The 23,566-nt window shown below is 51.9% G+C and overlaps 1 protein-coding gene across 1 annotated transcript in view; it reads left to right on the top strand.

Moving 5' to 3' along the window:
- Positions 1-23,566, top strand: part of cdc45 (CDC45 cell division cycle 45 homolog (S. cerevisiae)) — a 116,229-nt gene that overhangs the window by 71,378 nt on the left and 21,285 nt on the right. Inside the window, exon 14 of the mRNA XM_038792973.1 lies at positions 13,674-13,812. Within this exon, the coding sequence (XP_038648901.1) occupies positions 13,674-13,812 (139 nt within the window). The remainder of the gene's footprint in view (positions 1-13,673; positions 13,813-23,566) is intronic.

Genomic DNA, 23,566 nt, shown 5'->3' with positions numbered 1-23,566 from the left:
TACATGCCTTATAGGCTATAAACACTCCCCTAATCACCACCTTCAATGCCTCCCAGCACGTGGAAGGTGCGATTTCCCCGTTCTGATTGTTAGTGATGTCGCCTACGGCCTGTGATATTTTCTGACAGAAGACTTTGTTGGCCAAAAGATCTGTGTCAAACCTCCATGGTGGGGCATTGGTCACGGCCCGTTCCCAACCTCACATCCATGTAGTGTGGAGGGTGGTCGGCGATGACTATCATAGAGTATTCCACCCTTACTCCTTCTGGAAGCGCCGATTTCTCCACTGCAAAGAAGTCAATACGCGTGTATCCTTTGTGCACCGATGAAAAGAACAAAAATGCCATCTCACCAGGGTGCAGGAACCGCCATGGGTCCACTGCCCCCATCCATGAAAGATCCCAGCTTCCTAACCATGCCTGCCTTTTTGCCCATTCTGGGGTTTGATCGGTCTGCAATGGGTCCTGTACACAGTTGTACACCCTCTCCCCATGATCAGTCACTGTGTGTTGATGTCGGGGATTTCCGCCATGGTCTTTTTTAATGAAATCTGCGGCGTCCCCGTTGGGCGCGTACACGTTTACCAGAACTACATGTGCCACGTCCAGGACACCGCTGACCATGAGTTACCGTCCCCCTGAGTCCGTAACCATCCTTGTCGCTGTATATACCGTCCTCTTGCTAATCAGTATTGCTTCCCCCCCCCCCCCCCCCCCCACACACACACAGTGCTCAGCCCGTAATACGAGTGATATGACTGTCCCATCCAGCCTTTCCTTGCCCGCAGTCGGTCCTTCTCCTTCAGGTGTGTCTCTTGCAGGAAGACTATATCGGCTTTTAAACTCCTTGGGCGAAATTCTCCGCACCCGCGGAAAGTCGGCAAACGGTCGTAAAAATCGGGACCGTTTTATGACGGTCGCGAAGGCTTCATTTCCCGACCGATTCACTTCCTGGAAATGGGCTAGCAGCGCGGCCGCGTCAATTACGTGCGTGATGACGATGGAACGCGACGACGACACGAACCCGCCCATGTGACGCCGCCCGACGCCGTAAAAAGGCGCGGGCGACCACAGAATCTGTCGGGCAGGATGTTGGAGCCTAGGCGAGCTGCACCTCGCTTTATTGATGCAGACGTCGAGGCGCTGCTCGATGCCGTGGAGCAGAGGAGGGGCATCATCCGCCCGCGGAGAGGGCATCGCCAACCTGCCAGCACGGTACGCCAGGCCTGGCGTGACGTGGCTGCTGCCGTCAGTGCTGTGGGGCAGACCCCTCGCTCAGCAGAGCAGTGCCGAAAGAAGCTACACGACCTCACCAGGTCTGCCAGGGTAAGTGCCATGAGGGTGCCCCCTAGTCACAACCATCCCTCCCCCTTAACTGCCCGGGGGGGAGAGGGATTGGGGCAGAGTTATTTGAGGGTGGTTCACAAAGTTGTCACAGACCCAGCGCTCTGGCCCCGAGGAGAGATGCAATCATCTGATGACAACTTGCCCCCCCCCCCCAAACTGTGCCAGTATCAGAACGGACTTCTGATACCTACCGTTTTGTAATGATCTACCTATGTTTCCTCCCCCAACAGGCCAAGGCCGGTCATAACCACCGTGAGCGGCACAAGACTGGAGGGGGTTCGCCCAACATGCACCCCCTCAGCACCTTTGAACAGAGGGCACTGGACCTTGTTGGGGGTCTGCCACCCGCGATATCGCGCAATGCGAGGTTGGCGGAACTGCAGCAAGTGAGACAACCCTCCCTGACAAACACCCTTCCCCCCCCCCCCCCCCCCATCCTCTGTCCCTTCACACACCCTGCCCACTGGGATACCTCCCCATCCTCTGTCCCTTCACACACCCTGCCCACTGGGACCGTCCAGCGGCCTGCCGAGCAAATCGAAATAACCCGTCTCATTCTCTTCCCTAGGACGTGATGCCGAACGACCAGGGCCGTCTGACTGCAGACGGAGACAGGAATCTGCCGCCACCTCACCCGGGGCCTCACAACAGAGGGTGCCCGATCAGCGGGCAGCCCTATCTGCCCCAACCCAATCTGCGGACCAGGACGCACAGAGGGTTCGAGGTCCACCACCACCACCAGAAATGGCCAGGGACAACCCTCCTGTCGCTGAACGGCCCCACACCCTGGACGAGGACCTAACCATTGAGAGCGTCGGGCTTGCGGCACTGCTTTCTCCCACCACTTCCATCATCCCAGAGATACACACCCCGGCGGGCCTATTTAGTGATGAGTCTCCTGGGGCACAGTCTGGTTGGCACATCACAGATGAGCAGGTACAGCAGGTGGAGGTCGGAGCAACAGAGGGCCCGGACTCGCGGAGGCCAGACCAGGCCCAGGATGCAGCTGGCTCCCAGACGTTTTCGGAGTTCCTGGAGTTTCTCAACCCACCCGCACAGCCGATGCCTCAGGAAACCCAGGGAAACAATGACGGGATGAGGGCTTCCTTCCAGACTCTGCAGAAGCTGTTAGAGGAGTCGATCCGCGTCCAAGAGCAGGGAGTGGTGCCGCTCATGGCAGAGACCCAGTCCGACACCGCACGGGTGGCATCCGCGGTGGAGGCAATGGGTCAGGTTATGCAAGACGTTGGGATTAATGTGCACGCGTCATCCTCGGCCCTGGACAGGGTTGCCCTCTCACAGGCAGCAATGTGCCAGAGCCAAACCGACATTGCCGGCGCCCTGCGGGCCATGGCCGAGTCTCAGCAGGTCATTGGCCAGTCGCAGCAGTCAGTCGCTGAGAGCATCAACCGCCTGACACATGTGCTGGATGGCGTCGTGCACAATCAGGTTGAGATCGCACAGTCCCTGGCGGGAATGTCTAACTCCCTGGACTCCGTCTCTGCAAACCTTCGGATCCTGGTGGATACCGTTGCAGGCCTCCAGGACTGGCAGCGCCAGGTGTCGGTGGTGCGACGGGGAACCTCCCCGCTCGCACCTCTGTCCCAAAGTGAGGCCCGGGGGCCACCGGGCTCCCCGAAGGAGGAGGAGGTTTCGGGGCCCGTCCCATTAACTCCATCACGGGACGTCCCGGAATTCTCGGCCTCCCCCCGTCCCATCCCTGGTGCATCGGGTGGGCAGCAGGCAGAGCAGGGTGGCACAATGTCACCCGAGACGCCCGCAGAGCAGCCTGGCCCATCAAGGCCGGGTCGCCCCAGGAAACGCTTGGCCAAGGAGAAACGAGTCGAGGGGGGCGATTCGCAGCAATCCTCCTCCACTCCTGCTGTATCATCTGGGGATTCACTTAGACGTAGTGGTAGGGCCCGTAAGGCAACTAAGATAGACACTGAGTAAGTTGGCACGGGTGAAGGGCACAGTTTAGTTGTAGGGGCTAGGGCACCTGTAAATAATTGTTAATATTAAACGCACTGTTCCACCTTACTTGTAATACCGTGTGATTGTTCCACAGCCACAGGAATCGTGATGGTGACCGAGTGTCGCTGGGGGTGACGGGTGGTGAAACCTCGGTGCCGGGTGTGCAGTCCCTGCCCCTACCCCCCTCCCACAGCTAGCCCACGCGGGCACGTGATGGAGTGTCAGTGACGAACTCAGCGGCCACCAAGGTGGATGGTTCAGCTATTGCCATGGGTCAGACTCTCTCTAACGATTCTGAGCTCACAGCTCTTTGCAGAGCGGGCTGTCATCATTCCACATGGCACTGATCACACCCGCTGACACAGCCATCAATGTTGTGCCATTCCGTCTGGACCCAGTGATAAGCGTCATGTCGAAGTGGAGCAGTGTACACTGAGGGGGGGGGGGGGGGGGGGGGGGGTTGTGTGGTGACCCTCTGCATGACTAGCGATGCAGGTGGTGGTTTGGTGTTCATCGGGGACGTCACATGCGATGCGTGAACCGTGCTGCCACCATGGCGTCGCGTGCCCGCCGTCCTTTCCGGGTCCGTCGTGCCGCCTCCTGGACATCACCAGCACCTGGGTCGTGTCTGCGTGCTGCGCCCGCCACTCCGCCAGCGTCCTCCTCCTCCTCCTCCTCCTCCTCTGTGCTGGCACCACTGCCACTAGCTTCTCCCTCCGCCTCCTGCAACAGGTCATCTCCCCTCTGCATCGCGATGTTGTGCAGCGCACAGCAGACCACTACAATGCGAGCGACCCTGTCGGCCTGGTACTGCAGGGCCCCTCCGGAGCGTTCCAGGCACCTGAATCTCATCTTCAGGAGGCCAAGGCAGCGCTCCACCACACCCCTGGTTGCTGCATGGGCCTCGTTGTATCGTGTTTCCGCATTGGTCTGAGGCCTCCGTATCGGCGTCATCAGCCAAGACCTCAGCGGATAACCCCTGTCACCTAGCAACCAGCCCCTCAGCCGGGGGGGACGTCCCTCAAACATCGCAGGGATGAACGACTGCGCTAGTATGTAGGAGTCATGCACACTCCCTGGGAACCTTGCACAGACGTTCATGAACCTCATGTGGGGGTCGCATACCACCTGGACATTAATGGAGTATGTCCCCCTCCTGTTTGTGAACACGTCCCTGTCCACAGCAGGCGGGCGCATGGGGATGTGAACACAGTCGATTGACCCCTGAACCCTCGGTATCCCGGCCACACTGGCAAATCCACGGGCTCGTGAGTCTTGACTTGCTCGGTCCTCGGGAAAGGTGATGTAGCGATCGGCGATGGCATAGAGGGCGTCGGTCACATCCCGGATGCACCTGTGCACCGATGACTGGGAGATCCCAGAGACGTCCCCGCTCGGAGACTGGAAGGAGCCGGTAGCATAGAAGTTCAGAGCGACCATCACCTTGATGGCTACCGGGATCGCGTGTCCTCCCCCCGTTCCACGTGGGGCGAGGTGCGACAGGAGTTCGCAGATATGTATCACCGTCTGCCTACTCAGCCGGAGTCTTCTCCTGCAGGTGATGTCCGGCATTGTTAGGAAAGAGACCCGGACACGGTACACCCTCGGCTTTGGTCGTCGCCTCTGACGCCGTGGCTGCACCCTCACTCTCTCCTCTTCCTCTTCCTCCTCCTCCTCCTCCTCCCCCCCCCCCCCCCCCATGCTGCTCGACGACTGGCAACTCCTCGGCCCTTCCCTCTGCTGCTGCAGCTGGCCCTGCAGCCACTGCGGGTTGTGGGTGTGGATGCTGCTGCATCTCCAAATCCAGTAGAGCTGCCCCAACCACTGCGCAGAACATAGCCGTTCTGTTCCCATGCATCGTGCTAACCTACAGAAGGGTGGTGGGGGGCAGAGAAACGGGACATGTTAGACGGACGTTAGTCGACACCTCGGCAGCCGCCAGCCATGGGATACCAGTGTGTCCCGGTGGCCTGGTCGCGCTGCTGACACGCGGTCAGCCTAACCCCTGGTCACTTCCTGCATCCAACGGCCAGTAAACTATGGCCTCCTCACGGGTGCGTCAGTGGCCTGTGGCCGGAAGCCACAGGGGAACCAGCGGCCGTGTCCTCGTCACCTGCACACCATGGCATGGTGGCAGACATTTTGTTACGGGGTTGGACGTCTCACTCTCTACCTAACCCCCCCCCCCTCCGTCGCCCCCCACTGCCCCCTCCGTCTCCCCCACTGCCTCCCCCGTCTTCCCCCACTGCCCCCTCCGTCTCCCCCACTGCCTCCCCCGTCTTCCCCCACTGCCCCCTCCGTCTCCCCCACTGCCACCTCCGTCTCCCCCACTGCCTCCCCCGTCTCCCCCCCACTGCCCCCTCCGTCTCCCCCACTGCCTCCCCCGTCTCCCCCCCACTGCCCCCTCCGTCTCCCCCACTGCCTCCCCCGTCTTCCCCCACTGCCCCCTCCATCTCCCCCACTGCCACCTCCGTCTCCCCCACTGCCTCCCCCGTCTCCCCCCCACTGCCCCCTCCGTCTCCCCCACTGCCACCTCCGTCTCCCCCACTGCCTCCCCCGTCTCCCCCCCACTGCCCCCTCCGTCTCCCCCACTGCCTCCCCCGTCTTCCCCCACTGCCCCCTCCGTCTCCCCCACTGCCACCTCCGTCTCCCCCACTGCCTCCCCCGTCTCCCCCACTGCCACCTCCGTCTCCCCCACTGCCTCCCCCGTCTCCCCCCACTGCCCCCTCCGTCTCCCCCACTGCCACCTCCGTCTCCCCCACTGCCTCCCCCGTCTCCCCCACTGCCTCCCCCGTCTCCCCCCCACTGCCCCCTCCGTCTCCCCCACTGCCCCCTCCGTCTCCCCCACTGCCCCCTCCGTCTCCCCCACTGCCTCCCCCGTCTTCCCCCACTGCCCCCTCCGTCTCCCCCACTGCCACCTCCGTCTCCCCCACTGCCTCCCCCGTCTCCCCCCCACTGCCCCCTCCGTCTCCCCCACTGCCACCTCCGTCTCCCCCACTGCCTCCCCCGTCTCCCCCCCACTGCCCCCTCCGTCTCCCCCACTGCCTCCCCCGTCTTCCCCCACTGCCCCCTCCGTCTCCCCCACTGCCACCTCCGTCTCCCCCACTGCCACCTCCGTCTCCCCCACTGCCTCCCCCGTCTCCCCCACTGCCACCTCCGTCTCCCCCACTGCCTCCCCCGTCTCCCCCCCACTGCCCCCGCTCTGGACCCCCTCCCGTTCCCAGGGATGCCTTCCCCGTTGTGGCCAGACTCGAGCGGTGCGCTGAACGGTGCGCTGAGCGCTGCGCAGAGTGGTGCCCTGACCTCCTCCAAGCAGTCGTCAGCCAGGCCGACTGGTTGACGAATTTAAAAAGCAGGTGTGTTTCACGACGTCCAAACAGAGCGCCATGACGTCGGGACTTCGGCCCATCCGGGCCGGTGAATAGCGGGGGGGCTCTCAGTGGCGATTCTGGTCGTGTCAGGGGCGGGAAGGAGGCGTTTGTCGGGAAACGCGACTCCGACAATTTGCGGGGTTCGGAGAATAGCGGGAGGGCGTCGGAACAGCGTCGCCGTAAAAATTTCCGACGCCCGCTATTCTCCGACCCGTCGTGAGTCCGGAGAATCTCGCCCCTTAAATCTGCAAAGACTCTGGATCTTTTCACTGGGCTGTTAAGTCTCCTGACAATCCAGGTGATAATCCTGATTGGGGGGATTTCTGTCCCCCGCTTCCTGGTGGACGCGCCCTTGATCAGTGCACTTGATCGTTTCCTTTGTTAGGGACCCTTGAAAGTGGCTGCGCGCCATCCAAAATAGCCGCCATCGCCATTCTCACCATTAGGCCGGGCACCTGCGTTCCTGATATACCTGGATTTTGTGTCCTTCCCAGGTACTCACCTTGGTCTGTCTCGACCACATCAGGATCCTCTCAAGATCTTGGTATCAATGTAGCTTCGCGATGTTGTCCCCCCGCCTTGGATTTCGGCCGGAGCCACCTGTGCGCTCTGTCGATCTCCGGGGGACTGGGGAAGCTGTCTCTCCCGATTAGGTTACCCAGCATTTGGGCAACGTAGCCCATCGGGTCGCTGCCCTCGATAACCTTTGGCAGACCCACAATTTGAATGTTCTGGCATTGGGACCTGTTCTCTTGGTCCTCGGCTTTCCCTTTTAAGCTCCCTTGGGATGCCACCAGCCTTTTTACTTCTGCCAATTCGTGGATTTCTTGCGCTTACACCTTCTTCCCCAATCCATCGATCGCTTTCTGCATGGTGACCATCGCCTCTGTCACCACCCCCTGGATTTTGACCTTTATCACCTCTTTCATTGCGGTCATTTCATTCATAAGGAATGCTTTCCATCTGTCTCCAGGTGGTGAGGGGACAGCTGATGCTCGGGTTGCTGGCCCCTCTCTCTCTCTTGCCTCGTGGGTCCGCCGGCCCGTCCGCCTGCTGTTCATGGCCTTTTCCACCGCTTCTGCCGTCTCTTCGACCCCTTGAGCTCCCATTTGCTGTCATGCTTGTTCTTTTCCTTTCTTTTCTTGGTTAAGGTTGAGTTGCTTTCGAATTTCCGGGCAAAATTTGCCTAAAAGTGCCTATTTGGTTATGGTTGAGCCACCTGATGTGCGTCCACTCAGCGCATCACCTTCACCGGAAGTCCACTACATTTAATAATAGTTGCCATAGTCATTATTACTGTGACCAGCATTAAATTCTAGATCTTCATTGAATTCAGATTCCGCCAGCTGGCACGGTGGTATTTGAACCCATGTCCCTACAGCGTTAGCCTGGATCTCTGGATTACTGGTGATGTCACTAACCTCTCCCTCGAAAGATAATAATGACCTGAAGGTGTACTTTTCTTTCAAAACTCATTCCTAATTTTCCAGAAAGGCTGAACAAACATGAAAATGAATGGCTGGAAAAGACCGGCTTATCTACCCAGCATACCCTCCCATTGCGCCACCGCCCAACCCACAATCCTACAACCATGTAAACCCTTGGGAACTACGTATATTTGTGTTACACAATCATGTCAGTAAGCAAGAGAAAATAATTTATTCTCTAACCACAAGCAGCAAATACTATCAGACCTATGGAATGTGGTTTAGCAACCTTCACCATTCCAGTGACTAATCTGTTGTTTGCGATGGCAACATAATTTCACAGTTCCATCAACTCTTCCTGCAAGCCATTTTATTGAGCCTCGTTTAACTCCAATCATCACGGTAGCACAGTGGGTAGCATGGTTGCTTCACAGCTCCAGGGTCCCAGGTTCAATTCCCGCTTGGGTCACTGTCTGTGTGGAGTCTGCACGTTCTCCCCATGTGTGCGTGGGTTTCCTCCGGGTGCTCCGGTTTCCTCTCTCAAGTCCCGAAAGACGTGCTGTTAGGTAATTTTAACATTCTGAATTCTCCCTCTGTGTACCCGAACAGTTGCCGGAATGTGACGACTAGGGGCTTTTCACAGTAACTTCATTACAGTGTTAATGTAAGCCTACTTGTGCCAATAAAGATTATTATTAGATGAGCAAGAAAGTAAACCCCTGTTACATGCTTAATGGTCACACAATTTGCTTTGGCTCAAGAGGATCTAGTGCATTGGAAAATGTAGCTGTGGGGAATGCCTTTTAGTGTTGTAGTGCGTTGTTTCAACCACAAGATGCTGTCCATGTACTTGTAACGATGGGTGAATACAGTAATCTTAGGTGGTTTTCAAGGTTGCAATATAATGCTATATTCTAATCTCTTGTGTTTTCAAAAGAAGCTTCCTATTTTTACAGTTCAGATCATGGTTGGCTTTAGTATCTATTGTTGCCATTGTGTGCCATGACATGTGCAGCTAGTTTGGGGGAAAATGAATTGAAAACGAGAAGTAAATTCTACACAAATTCTATTTAATAACAAATGAAAGTATGGGAATTGAAAGGATTGGCAGTGTTTAGATTCCATTTCTGTTTTATTTTAATTGATTACTTTCCAAGTATACACAGGCATAAATTGTACCCACCACATAGAAACTGAAAAAAATAGGAGCAGAAGGATCTTCAGTGACTCCGTGTTATCCGATCCAGCATGAATACTCAAGCAAATCATACCAGTATGATTTTTCCAGTATGATTACGCAATTCTTTATTATTGAGTTAATGATTCACTAGAAGAACTCAGGTATTTGACACTTCATGAGTTTTGTGCAAACTCAAAATTTAATACCAATTCTATCTTTGATTTTTGCATGCCATGCATTCGGCTGCTAAATCAGAATGCATCAAAAGACAGACAATGTGGCATCAGGCATATCAACACAGAGCCAGGAAGATGCACGTAACCCATCTCAATCTCCCTTTGTTACCGCAGCTGTATGCCGTACTTTATAATTTCAGTCACTTTATTCTATTATCTCCAGACCGTAAAACATGGATAAATGACCATCACTCATTCTTTTTCCTCCTCTTCCTTAGCTTGAACATAGAACATTACAGCGCAGTACAGGCCCTTCAGCTCTCGATGTTGCTCTGACCTGTGAAACCACTCTAAAGCCCATCTACACTATTCCCTTATCATCCATATGTTTACCCAATGACCATTTGAATGCCCTTAGTGTCAGCAAGTCCACTACTGTTGCAGGCAGGGCATTCCACGCCCTTACTACTCTCTGAGTAAAGAACCTACCTCTGACATCTGTCCTATATCTATCTCCCCTCAATTTAAAGCTATGTCCCCTCGTGCTAGACATCACCATCCGAGGAAAAAGGTTCCCTCTCTAAAGCTTCCACATCCTTCTGGTAGTGTGGCGACCAGAATTGAACACTATATTCCAAGTGTGGCCGAACTAAGGTTCTATACAGCTGCAACATGACTTTTCAATTCTTATACTCAATGCCCCGGCCAATGAAGGCAAGCATACCGTATGCCTTCTTGACTACCTTCCCAACCTGTGTTGCCCCTGTACACCTAGATCTCTCTGACTGTCAATACTCTTGAGGGTTCTACCATTCACTGTATATTCCCTACCTATATTAGACCTTCCAAAATGCATTATCTCACATTACCTCGGCAGACTTACTGATGTCGCTGTGCCACCCTGCCCTCAAGATGCACCGGTATCAGGAGATCCGGGGGGGGGGGATTTGGAATAACTGGAGACCACCGTAGAACATAGAATATTACAGCGCAGTACAGGCCCTTCGGCCCTCGATGTTGCGGCGACCTGTGAAACCCCTCTAAAGCCCATCTACACTATTCCCTTATCATCCATATGTCTATCCAATGACCATTTGAATGCCCTTAGTGTTGGCGAGTCCATTACTGTTGCAGGCAGGGCATTCCACGCCCGTACTACTCTCGGAGTACGCCCCCCGGCACCCCCTCTATTCTCTCTCTTTCCCCCCCCCCCCCCCCCCCCCCCCTCGGAAAAATTGCCGCTCGCCGTTTTTCACGGTGAACGGCGATTCTCCGAGCCCGATGGGCCGAGATGCCGGCCCTTCACGCCCGTTTCACCACGGCAGCAACCACACCTGGTCGCTGCATTCGTGAAACGGGCGCCAGATGCCCAGTTGGGGGTCTAGGGGCCCGATTTGGACAGGAGCACCGCGGCTGTGCTCTGGAGGGGACAGGCCTGCGATCGGTGCCCATCTTCGGGCCAGCGTCAAAATCAGACGCACCCTTTCCCCTCCGCCGCCCAGCAAGATCAAGCCGGGCTGCGGTGGAGAAAGACGGCACTGCGCATGCGCGGGTTCGTGCCGTCTGGCGGTGATGTCTTCCGCGCATGCGCGGGTTGGAACCGGCAACATGCGCGGGTTGGAACCAGCAACATGCGCGGATGACATCATGGAAAGGGCCGTTCCCGCGTCTTTTCTGGCGGCTGAGGTCGCAGCCGGGAACGACGGGGGCCCGCTCCTAGCCCCCCCCGGGTGGGGGTGAATTAGGTGCGGGGAGTGGGCCCCGAGGCCGTCATGAACCGCGATTTTTGGCCTTAGCGGAGAATACCGCCCAGTGTGTCAAAGGGGAACAGGGAACATGCTGTTCCTCCAGTTTGCACTGGGCTTCACTGGAACATTGCAGCAGGCCAAAGACAGGCAGGTGGACTTGAGAGCAGGATGGTGAGTTGAAATGGCAAGCGACAGGAAGGTCTGGGTCCTGTTTGCGGACGGGCAGAAGCAACAAATACTAAAGTTAAGGGCTGAATCCAAACCTCTATGTCATCTGCTGAATTATTGGACTGGAAATTCCATTTGATTCTCCGTAATCTCCCACCAGAACCTTGTTGAAAAGCTGGTGGAAAACAGTCACTTACACTGTTTGGCCAGAAGTTCTGCCGGCCTTCCCCAGAGATCATTCAAGACTGGACCAAAACGCCTGCAGAATTTCACTGCCAATAGCTTTCTATAAACCGGCCTAGGTTCAGGTGCTGTGAGAAAGACGGACGGTCATGCTCTTATTTAAATGAATGTTTCAGGCAGCATTTATAAAGACTAAAGAGGTGAATTATGACGTGGTTCTCCCATTCATCTGCTTCATCTTTCATGCAAGAGTGATGGAAACCCGGGAACAATGGGGTTTCCAAATATTTCTTTGTTTTAAAACTCTCAGTCTTGTTTTCATATACCTCCTGACCTTCCCCATCACTATAACCTTCTCCAGCCACCACCTCGGGGGCTAGTTTAGCACAGTGGGCTAAACAGCTGGCTTGTAATGAAATGAAATAAAAATCGCTTATTGTCACGAGTAGGCTTCAATGAAGTTACTGTGAAAAGCCCCTAGTCGTCACATTCCGGCGTCTGTCTGGGGAGGCTGGTACTGGAATAGAAACGTGCTGCTGGCCTGCTTGGTCTGCTTTAAAAGCCAGCGACCAGCAGCGTGGGTTCAATTCTCGTACCGGCCTCCCCGAATGTGGCGACTAGGGGCTTTTAACAGTAACTTAATTGAAGCCTCCTTGTGACAATAAGCTATTGTTATTATATTATTATTTGTGATATTTGCACTCCGCAATGCTATTCTCTGTTATCCCCAATTTCTCATTGTTCCACAGCTGTGTGGCATTCCTTCAACTGCCTGATCCCTAAACTCTGAAATTCCCTCCTTTAAGCTCGCCTCCTCCTCTACCTCTTTTGCCACCTTTAAGACGTTCCTTAAAACCTACCTTTTTAATCAAACTTTTGGACACCTGTTCGAAAAGCTCCTTTTGTCTCATTACTTCTGTGATACATAGAGGGTGAACAAAGAACAATACAGCACAGGGACAGGTCCTTTGGCCCTCCAAACCTGTACCGGTCATAATACCAACTTTTGCCCTCAGCACTTCCTTGTGCCATATCCCTCTATACCCATCCTATCCATGTGTTTGTTTGTCAAGATGCCATTTAACGCTGTTAATGTATCTGCTGCCACAACCTCCCATAGCAACGTGTTCCAAGCACTCACCACCCTCTGCGTAAAAAGCCTGCCTCGCACATCTCCTCTAAACATTGCCCCATGGACCTTAAACCTATGCCCTCTGGTGAAATGAAATGAAAATGAAAATCGCTTATTGTCACGAGTAGGCTTCAATGAAGTTACTGTGAAAAGCCCCTAGTCGCCACATTCCGGCGCCTGACCCCCTCCACCCTGGGAAAGAGTGCCTGCCCATCCACTCTATCCATTCCCCTCATAATCTTGTAGAGCTCTATCAGGTCACCCCATAACCTCCAACTTTCTGATGAAAGCAGTCCGAGTCTATTGAGCCTCTTCACAAAGCTAACACCCTCCAGACCAGGCAACATCCTGGTAAACCTCCGCTGCACCCTCTCCAAAGCCTCCGCATCCTTCTGGTAGTGTGGCGACCAGAATTGTGCGCAATATTCCAAGTGAGGCCTTACCAAGGTTCTTTACAACTGTAGCATGACTTGCCAGTTTTTATACTCGATGCCCTGCCCAATGAAGGCAAGCATTCCGTATGCTTTCTTGACTACCTTGTCCACTTGTGTTGCCACTTACAAAGATCTGTGGACCTGCACGCCCAGATGTCTGACTTTCTATATTCCTAAGAGTTTTGCCATTTATGGTATTTTTCACCTCTATGTTAGACCTACCAAAATACATTTACCTCGTATTTGTCTGGATTAAACTCCATTTGCCATTTCTCTGCCCAAGTCTCCAACCTATCGATATCCTGCTGTATCTTCTGACAATCCTCAACACTATCTGCCACTCCACTAACCTTAATGTCACCCACAAACTTACTAATCAGAACTGGAGAATCCATAGGAATCAAACCCACCTATACTCCCCTTGACCACAGGTTTTTTTTGTTAATGTGGAGCACAAAGTGAGAGTCAATAGGCTGAAATCAGAATTTATAATGAAATTGTTAACTACATTTTGTTAATTCTTCGCTTCTCTAGAAGTAACCTGGATAAGCTGCAACATGGTGTGGAATTAGCCAAGCAACAGCTTCGAGCCATTCACCAAACGGTTGCTAGTTGCATTTGCACCAACCTCATCATCTCGCAAGGACCTTTTCTATATTGCTATTTACAGGAGGTAAGGATAAACTTGAGACAAGCTCAAGGGAATTTGAACACTTTTGGAAGGGCCCAGACTGACTGGAATGTGAACTAAGTGACCAAGGAAGTCAAATCAGACGTGGATAAACATTTTTACAATAGGTGCAGCCTCTGGAGCAGGGTTATGCCACTTTTACAAGAAAGGCATCATGAGAAACCAGGGTTTCCCCACAGACCATAAATATAATATATCAAGGGCACTTCCTGTGCAATGGAAACCCATAAACACACTGGACAATAAATTAAAAGGCTTTTACATTTTCATTGTTTTATTGTCTTTCATTTGTTCAAGAATATAGACTACATTGGCAAGACTATATTTATTGCAAATCCCAAGTTTCCCCAAGTGCCTGTCTGTTTCGGTACATTTCTTTCCCTCATGATGCTTCACTGTCTATATTTTCTTAGATTTAGTCCCATTCTTTTTTTTACCTCTACTCCTTTCTCACCTAATTATTATCTTGCTTTACTGCAGTTTCTTGAGTCCCATATGCCTCATGACTCGAAAGATCTATTTGGCTCCCACTCCAGAACACAGAAATATTTCCGTAATTTAAATGCATTTAGAACATAGAACATAGAACACTACAGCGCAGTACGGGCCCTTCGGCCCTCGATGTTGCGCCGACCTGTGAAACCATCTGAAGCCTATCTGACCTACACTATTCCATTTTCATCCATATGTCTATCCAGTGACCACTTAAATGCCCTTAAAGTTGGCGAGTCTACTACTGTTGCAGGCAGGGCGTTCCACACCCCTACTACTCTCTGAGTAAAGAAACTGCCTCTGACATCTGTCCTATATCTCTCACCCCTCAATTTAAAGCTATGTCCCCTCGTGTTGGTCATCACCATCCGAGGAAAAAGACTCTCACTGTCCACCCTATCTAACCCTCTGACTATCTTATATGTCTCTATTAAGTCACCTCTCAGCCTTCTCCTCTCTAACGAAAACAACCTCAATTCCCTGAGCCTTTCCTCGTAAGACCTTCCCTCCATACCAGGCAACATCCTAGTAAATCTCCTCTGAACCCTTTCCAAAGCTTCCACATCCTTCCTATAATGTGGTGACCAGAACTGCACGCAGTACTCCAGGTGTGGCCGCACCAGAGTTATGTACAGCTGCAGCATGACCCTGTGGTTCCGAAACTCAATCCCCCTGCTTATAAAGGCTAGCACACCATATGCCTTCTTAACAGCCCTATTAACCTGGGTGGCAACTTTCAAGGATTTATGTACCTGGATGCCGAGATCTCTCTGTTCATCTACACTACCAAGAATCTTGCCATTAGCCCAGTACTCTGCATTCCTGTTACTCCTTCCAAAGTGAACCACCTCACACTTTTCCGCATTAAACTCCATCTGCCACCTCTCAGCCCAGCTCTGCAGCTTATCTATGTCCCTCTGTATCCTATAACATCCTTCAGCACTATCCACAACTCCACCGACCTTCGTGTCATCCGCAAATTTACTAACCCATCCTTCTACACCCTCTTCCAGGTCATTTATAAAAATGACAAACAGCAGTGGCCCCAAAACAGATCCTTGCGGTACACCACTAGTAACTGAACTCCAGGATGAACATTTGCCATCAACCACCACCCTCTGTCTTCTTTCAGCTAGCCAATTACTGATCCAAACCGCTAAATCACCTTCAATTCCATACTTCCTTATTTTCTGCAATAGCCTACCGTGGGGAACCTTATCAAACGCCTTACTGAAATCCATATACACCACATCAACAGCTTTACCCTGATCCACCTGTTTGGTCACCTTCTCAAAAAACTCAATAAGGTTTGTGAGACATGACCTACCCTTCACAAAACCGTGTTGAGTATCGCTAATCAACTTGTTCTTTTCAAGATGATTATAAACCCTATCTCTTATAACCTTTTCCAACATTTTACCCACAACCGAAGTAAGGCTCACAGGTCTATAATTACCAGGATTGTCTCTACTCCCCTTCTTGAACAAGGGGACAACATTTGCTATCCTCCAGTCTTCCGGCACTATTCCTGTCGACAAAGACGACATAAATATCAAGGACAAAGGCTCTGCAATCTCCTCCCTGGCTTCCCAGAGAATCCTAGGATAAATCCCATCTGGCCCAGGGGACTTATCTATTTTGACATTTTCTAAAATTGCTAACACCTCCTCCTTTTGAACCTCAATTCCATCTAGCCTGGTCGACTGAACCTGAGTGTTCTCCTCGACAACATTGTCTTTCTCCAGTGTAAACACTGACGAAAAATATCCATTTAATGCTTCCCCTATCTCCTCTGATTCCACACACAACTTTCCACTACTATCCTTGATTGGCCCTAATCTTACTCGAGTCATTCTTTTGTTCCTGATATAACTTAAAAATAATTACAAGTAAACCAGTATATACAATTAGTGTCCGATCTCACTATGTCTTCTGTCGCTTTAAAAATGTCTTTCATGCCAGACCTATACAGTTCTAAATCATTGTTTGCTTGCACATTAAATAATGATCACGAAAGCTCAGTAATTAGGCAGAATACCATTGAAAGTGGAAAACAGTTTATTTGTAAAAGCAATATATGCAATAAATTGACTCCGAAAAGCTAGTTATTTTTCCTAGTAGAGGTGTTAACTTAACCTTTTTCAAATATTGCCCTGGGCAACAATTGACCTTATTTAGGTTTTCACAACAATTTCCCTCTGACATCCTTTTGCACACCCCTGCTCTTAAGAAAATCATTCTATAGAACTGTATCTGGTTTCATCTCAGGCCTTTGTTATCAAACTACTTCTATATCAAACTGAAACAGCCAAATAAACAAATGGAACATGGAAATTATGCTATTATTGTTAAGATCCTGGACCAAACCCCAATTTATGTTAGGAAACCAGATGAGATCCCAACGATTTTTCGATTTATTGAGGAAAGAATACTTCACCCCAGGAGTGGTTATTTTTAGTGATAGATATATTTTACATTAAAACAAACTTTATTGTTAACACAGGATTAACCCCATTAACATCACAGAAACCAGCTTTTCAATTAACAGTTAACCAATTCTTAAAGTTAAAGCCTTTTTACCTCTAACTTATACCTATCTCCAATTCTATCTCCAATAGAGCAACATCCATTACACGTCAAAAGCCACTTATGGATAAAGTTAGCAACACAGGGATACTTGCTATACGTTTGTAAAGAGATGTCTTGGAAAGACTGCTTAAAGAGAGAGATACCCTTTCAGGAAACAGCCTGCAGATTCTTCTGTCTTTGTCAGAATCCTGCTCAACCTGGAAACGTTTGGCTAAACTGCTGCTCAACGTAAAAACTCCTGGCAGATTCCCAAGCCTGTATCAAACTGCAAAACTACAGACAGATCTGGCTCCTCTAATTAATTGCATCATCTTAATCCCACTCCAATCTCATGATCTCCTTCCCTAAATCGAAACACAATGGCCATGATTCAGCGGACCAAAGTTAAAGTCCGGTTTTGGGCGCGTTTGGTGGGGGGTTTCGCATTGGCGAGATCAAGGCCCTTATTCAACGACATTTAGTGCTCGTGCTGTGGATGAGAGGCAGGCCACCCTGTTCCCCCAAGAGGGTCGGACGACCAATGCAGGCAGCACGACAAGCAGGACCAACGTCCAGTCAGAAGAAGACCAACAAACCCCCAACTAGCTGGAAGGGTAAGTTATCAACTCTCTTTTGGCATCAGTTCCGCCTCACTCCTCATACCCAAATGCTCCCTCCACAATCCTGGCTGGCACACCGCACCCTCCCCACATCTGATCTTCAAGCGTGGTCCTCCGAACCCGCATGGCACCCACCAGTACAATGCCTTCATGACAAGGTTCGGTGCCCACGCATGACACATGCCAACTGCAATAGACCCCCCTGTCCCATCCAGCATGTGGTTCATAATGCCTTGTCTTTGCCCCCGCAGAAGAAGATAGCCCATAATAAACAGAAAAAGTGCCAAGGCGGGGAAGGAATCCCAGAGATTTGAGTCCTCATTTCCTATGAGGAATGGGCCCTGGAAACCGCGGGGTTGCCCAAGGAGAGTGCAGGCACCGACCAAGGTTGGCCTGCACTAGAGAGGTGAGGATCCACTGCCCCATCATCCAGATGAACAAGTGAGTTGTTCATGTCTGACTAAATGATCCTTCCCTCTCACTGACCACATGTCCATTGTCTTGCAAGATCACCATCTCATGAGGCCAAGCCATCCGGATTCTTCCCCCCGCCTCACCTAGGAGGAGACCACCAGTGAGGTGTTACAGCTATCACCTGCACCGTTCACCAGCGCAGTGACTCACATCTCGATGTGCGACATTAGCGGACAGGCTTCTGGGGTGCAATCTGGTGAGCATGTCATGGTTGCTGTTGCACATCAGATGGAAGAAGGAACATCCAAGGGAGACAACAGTTGGGGATCTGCTGGATCCTAGGACATAGCTGGGTCCCAGCCAGGTGCCAAGCCTCTAGACAAGGTTCTCCCAGAGCTGATGCAGATGATAGGACACATCATGAGATTCAGGAGGGGGTGTCAGCGATATTCCAACGATTTCAAGGCCAATTAGAAGAGTCCCAAAGTCTTCAGGCGCAGGAGATGGTGCCAGAAATGCGTGACACCAAGGCCAAAACTGTTAGGGTGGCGACTGCAGTGGAAAACCTGAAACACGACGTCTGTGTCTTGAGTGGTGGTGCCCAAGTCATGACTCAGTCTGTGACGACTTTGGCTGAGGGCCTAGACATCATGTCCCAGTCGCTGAGGGACGTGGCCCAGACACAGGTCGACATCGTCAAGGCACTGCAGAACATAGCCCAGTCACTGAGGACCATCACTGAGGGCATTGACATCATGATGCCAACAATGGGGAGCCAACAGGACTGACAGCGCCAAATGACTCTGAGACATCTTGAGCTCACTACTGCTGTCCTCGGTTCCATGGAGTCGGTGAGGAGGAAGTACTGGAGGCCAACGTGGGGCCTGCCTTCAAGGATACTACGGATACTGGGAAATGTTCAGACTGGAGTCCAGTTACTAGTGGTGTACCACAAGGATCTGTTTTGGGGCCACTGCTGTTTGTCATTTTTATAAATGACCTGGAGGAGGACGTAGAAGGATGGGTGAGTAAATTTGCAGATGACACTAAAGTCGGTGGAGTTGTGGACAGTGCGGAAGGATGTTACAAGTTACAGAGGGACATAGATAAGCTGTAGAGCTGGGCTGAGAGGTGGCAAATGGAGTTTAATGCAGAAAAGTGTGAGGTGATTCATTTGGAAGGAATAACAGGAAGGCAGGAGTACTGGCTAATGGTTAGATTCTTGGTAGTGCGGATGAGCAGAGAGATCTCGGTGTCCATGTCCATAGATCCCTGAAAGTTGCCACCCAGGTTGAGAGGGTTGTTAAGAAGGTGTACGGTGTGTTAGCTTTTATTGGTAGAGGGATTGAGTTTCGGAGCCATGAGGTCATGTTGCAGTTCTTCAAAACTCTGGTGCGGTCGCATTTGGAGTATTGCGTGCAATTCTGGTCGCCGCATTATAGGAAGGATGTAGAAGCATTGGAAAGGGTGCAGAGGAGATTTACCAGAATGCTGCCTGATATGGAGGGAAGATCATATGAGGGAAGGCTGAGGGACTTGAGGCTGTTTTCGTTAGAGAGAAGAAGGTTAAGAGGTGACTTAATTGAGGCATACAAGATGATCAGAGGATTAGATAGGGTGGACAGTGAGAGCCTTTTTCCTCGGATGGTGATGTCGAGCACGAGGGGACATAGCTTTAAATTGAGGGGAGATAGATATAGGACAGATGTCAGAGGTAGGTTCTTTACTCAGAGAGTAGTACGGGCGTGGAATGCCCTGCCTGCAACAGTAATGGACTCGCCAACACTAAGGGCATTCAAATGGTCATTGGATAGACATATGGATGATAAGGGAATAGTGTAGATGGGCTTTAGAGTGGTTTCACAGGTCGCCGCAACATCGAGGGCCGAAGGGCCTGTACTGCGCTGTAATATTCTATGTTCTACGGTGGTCTCCAGTTATTCCAAATCCCCCCCCCCCCCCCCCCCCCCCGGATCTCCTGATACCGGTGCATCTTGAGGGCAGGGTGGCACAGCGACATCAGTAAGTCTGCCGAGATAATGCATTTTGGAAGGTCTAATATAGGTAGGGAATATACAGTGAATGGTAGAACCCTCAAGAGTATTGACAGTCAGAGAGATCTAGGTGTACAGGTCCACAGGTCACTGAAAGGGGCAACACAGGTTGGGAAGGTAGTCAAGAAGGCATACGGTATGCTTGCCTTCATTGGCCGGGGCATTGAGTATAAGAATTGAAAAGTCATGTTGCAGCTGTATAGAACCTTAGTTCGGCCACACTTGGAATATAGTGTTCAATTCTGGTCGGCACACTACCAGAAGGATGTGGAAGCTTTTAGAGAGGGTGCAGAAGAGATTTACCAGGGTGTTGCCTGGTATGGAGGGCATTAGCTATGAGAGAGATTCAATAAACTCGGTTTGTTCTCACTGGAGAACGACGGACGTTGAGGGGCGACTTGATAGAGGTCTACAAAATTCTGAGGGCATAGACAGAGTGGATAGTCAGAGGTTTTTTTCCCAGGGTAGGGGGGTTAATTACTAGGGGGCATAGGTTTTAAGGTGCGAGGATCAAGGTTAGAGGAGATGTACGAGGTAAGTTTTTTTACCAGAGGGTAGTGGGTGCCTGGAATTCATTGCCGGAGGAGGTGGTGGAAGCAGGTACGATAGTGACGTTTAAGGGGCATCTTGACAAATGCATGAATAGGATGGGAATAGAGGGATACGGACCCCGGAAGTGCAGAATATTTTAGTTTAGACGGGCAGCATGGTCGACACAGGCTTGGAGGGCCGAAGGGCCTGTTCCCTCTGCTGTACTTTTCTTGTTCTTTGAGGCCCTCCAGGGGATGTCCCCAAGGCATCAAAGGCCACAGGGTGCAGGAAGCAGCAGGCTGCCTTCGCCTCTGATTGCATCTTGGGGACACACCTAGATGTAGACTGGCCATGAAATAGCAGGAAGCATGTGGGGGCACTGGTGGGGTCGCTATCTGTAGCTCGAGGAATGGAAATCTGTGACAAGTAAAATAGCTCACAATTAAAACGTCTATCTCATACACGTGAGTCTCTGTCACATAATCTTCTCCCCCCCCACACCCCCCCCCCCCCCCCCCACGATGACACAGTGGTCCAAGATCAAAAGCCTCCAATGCGACCCCATTCAGAGGATAGATGTAGCGGTACTGTCAGCAGAAAGATAGGAGTAAGACTTTAGCAGAAAGTGAGGAGCACCACAACTTTCCTCGCAGCGAGTGATCATCACTCTCCTGCCTGTATAGTAACCGACTGACAGTGCCAACGTAGACCCTTGGAGGGAGGATCAAGGTGGTCGGGGATGGGACAATGTTAAGGAGAGGAGGGAAATCAGGGAGGGGGCAGTGTTAATGGGCAAGGTGGAAGCGGATGTGGGAAAGAGATGGAGGAGGAGTTGGTTGAGGAGGAGGCAGTGTTGGGGGGGGGCAGGAGGGAGATTTGGGGATGTGTGGGGAGATTTGGGGATGAAGGAAATGGGGGAGGGGTGTATTGAGCTGATGGACGGCCTTGTCCTAGGAGAATCTGGAAATGCTGAGGGCCTCCCTCATCCTCCTCATGTTGGATCCTCACCACAGCCTGTCCTCTAACATCCAGCTCCTCCTTGTGCTCCTGCTCCAACCCTTCCAGGTCCGTTTCCTCAGATGAGGCCGTATATCCCTCCTGCTCCTCCTTCAACATATCGTCTTGCTGCTGTGCCAGATTGTGGAGGGCACAGTAAACCAACACAAAGCAGGAGATCCTCTGGGGGGTGTACTGCAGAGCACCACCAGAGCGATCAAAGCATTGGAACCGTATTTTGAGCAGCCTGTTGCACCAGCACAACAACAGCACAGATGGCAACACGGGCCTCATTGTATCGCGTCTCTGCCTCAGTCTCAGGCCTCCACACCGGCGTCATCAGCCATGTCCTCAACAGGTATCCTTTGCCCCCTGCAAGCCAACCCGTCATCCTGGGATGGTCCTCAAAGACAATGGGCTCTCCGAGTGCCCCAGGGTGTAGCTGTCATGCACGCTCCCAGGGTAGTGGGCGCACACGTGCATTATTCTGAGGTGGTGGTCGCACACGATCTGAACATTCAGTGAGTGGAACCCCTTCCTTTTAATATAGGGTATTCTCTGATGCTCGCAGGGCGTCTTGTGTGCCATTGATCCCCCTGGACCTGGGGCATCCAGCGATCACAGCAAATCCGGCAGCCCGGTAATCTTGGTAGGCCTGGTCCAGGTTGAAGGTGATAGAGTCTGATGCCTGAGCATTCAGAGCATCTGTCACCTTCAGGACAAACCTGTCAGCGGACGGTTGGTACATGCCACACAGGTCCCCGCTCGAACCCTTGAATTATCCTGTTGCATAAACATTGAGGGCTGCGGTGACCTACGTGGCCACTGGAAACGGGTGTCCTCCTCCTCCACTGGGTTCCATGTTCGCAAGAATGTGGCATAGGTGCTGCAGTGACTCTGCTGAGATGCTGTCTTCGTCTTCTGCGGCACATGGTGTCCGTCAGCTCATGGAATGACCAACGACGCCAGTACACCTTGCGTCATCTCTGGTTACCCATTCTGGCTCCCTCCTCAGCCTGATTGGCAGACGGGTCTTCGGGATGTGTGGTGGCCCCCTACACATGGGGTGCCACCTCCAGCCTGTGTTGTCGCTACCGCCTGCTACAGTGCCTACCAGAAGCACAATGAGGGAAGCCTCCACGGGATCCAATCCAGAAAACATAGTTTTATCTGGATGAAATTGGAGAAGGAGAGAGACCAACAGTCCATTAGGGCTTCCATCCCAGGATCCTCAAATCCCCCAAACCTTCCCCACCCTTGCCATGACTGTCCCACCTTTCCTCTTGAGTGCCATCCAGCAAGCTAGTTGTGCTGGAAAATCTCACCCCCGGCCAGATCAGGAGCCCCTAGACCCCAGACCTCTAACCGGAAAATTAGAACGGCTGTACTCAGTTGCCTTGCACTCATCCACATACTTATTTAGACGCGAGAGGATCCTCAATGGTGAAGCCCTGCTCTTTAGTGTTTGATTGTTGGTAGCTGCCTCTATGGTGCTGAGGCTCCTAGAGCATAGGCGCACTGTTCAGGCATCCAGGTTCGCTGGAAATGAAGTTCACTCTTCATCCTCTGAGACATGGCACTTGTGCCTGCAAGGTGACACTTGAAAGTTTAGGAGCGTGAAGTGCTCCCACAACTAACAAGGCTAATTCCTCATTTGATGAAGAAATTAGCCTTCAGCTCTGATGCTAGAGGCTGCTCACAATCAAAGGGGATGAAATTGAATTTCAGGAGAGAAGCTGCATCAAGGCTCTGTCCTGGAAACGTTTGGTCAGACAGGCTGAAGCCGTGGTGACCTGTTATGGGTCTCCACAATATTTAAAGATGGCTTGAAGGCCTCATAGACACAGAGCTCCTCGCTCCCCTGGCCCAGAGGTGACTCATGACCTGGAACACTTCAGCCCCCTGACCAAGTCCAACCTCCTTGAACTGCATGCCAGAAAATTGAAATGGTTACTCACCTCCTCACTTCCACTCAGTAGCCATTACAGCAGCTTCACATTTTTGAAAAGGAGGACAAAACGGCGATCATTAATGAGATTGAAATGAATGCAAATTAGGATT

The sequence above is a fragment of the Scyliorhinus canicula genome, chromosome 1 (genome assembly GCF_902713615.1).
Source record: "Scyliorhinus canicula chromosome 1, sScyCan1.1, whole genome shotgun sequence".
NCBI lineage: Eukaryota > Metazoa > Chordata > Chondrichthyes > Carcharhiniformes > Scyliorhinidae > Scyliorhinus > Scyliorhinus canicula.
Note: the sequence above shows the minus strand (reverse complement) of the source record. Positions and strands in the feature narration are given on the sequence as shown.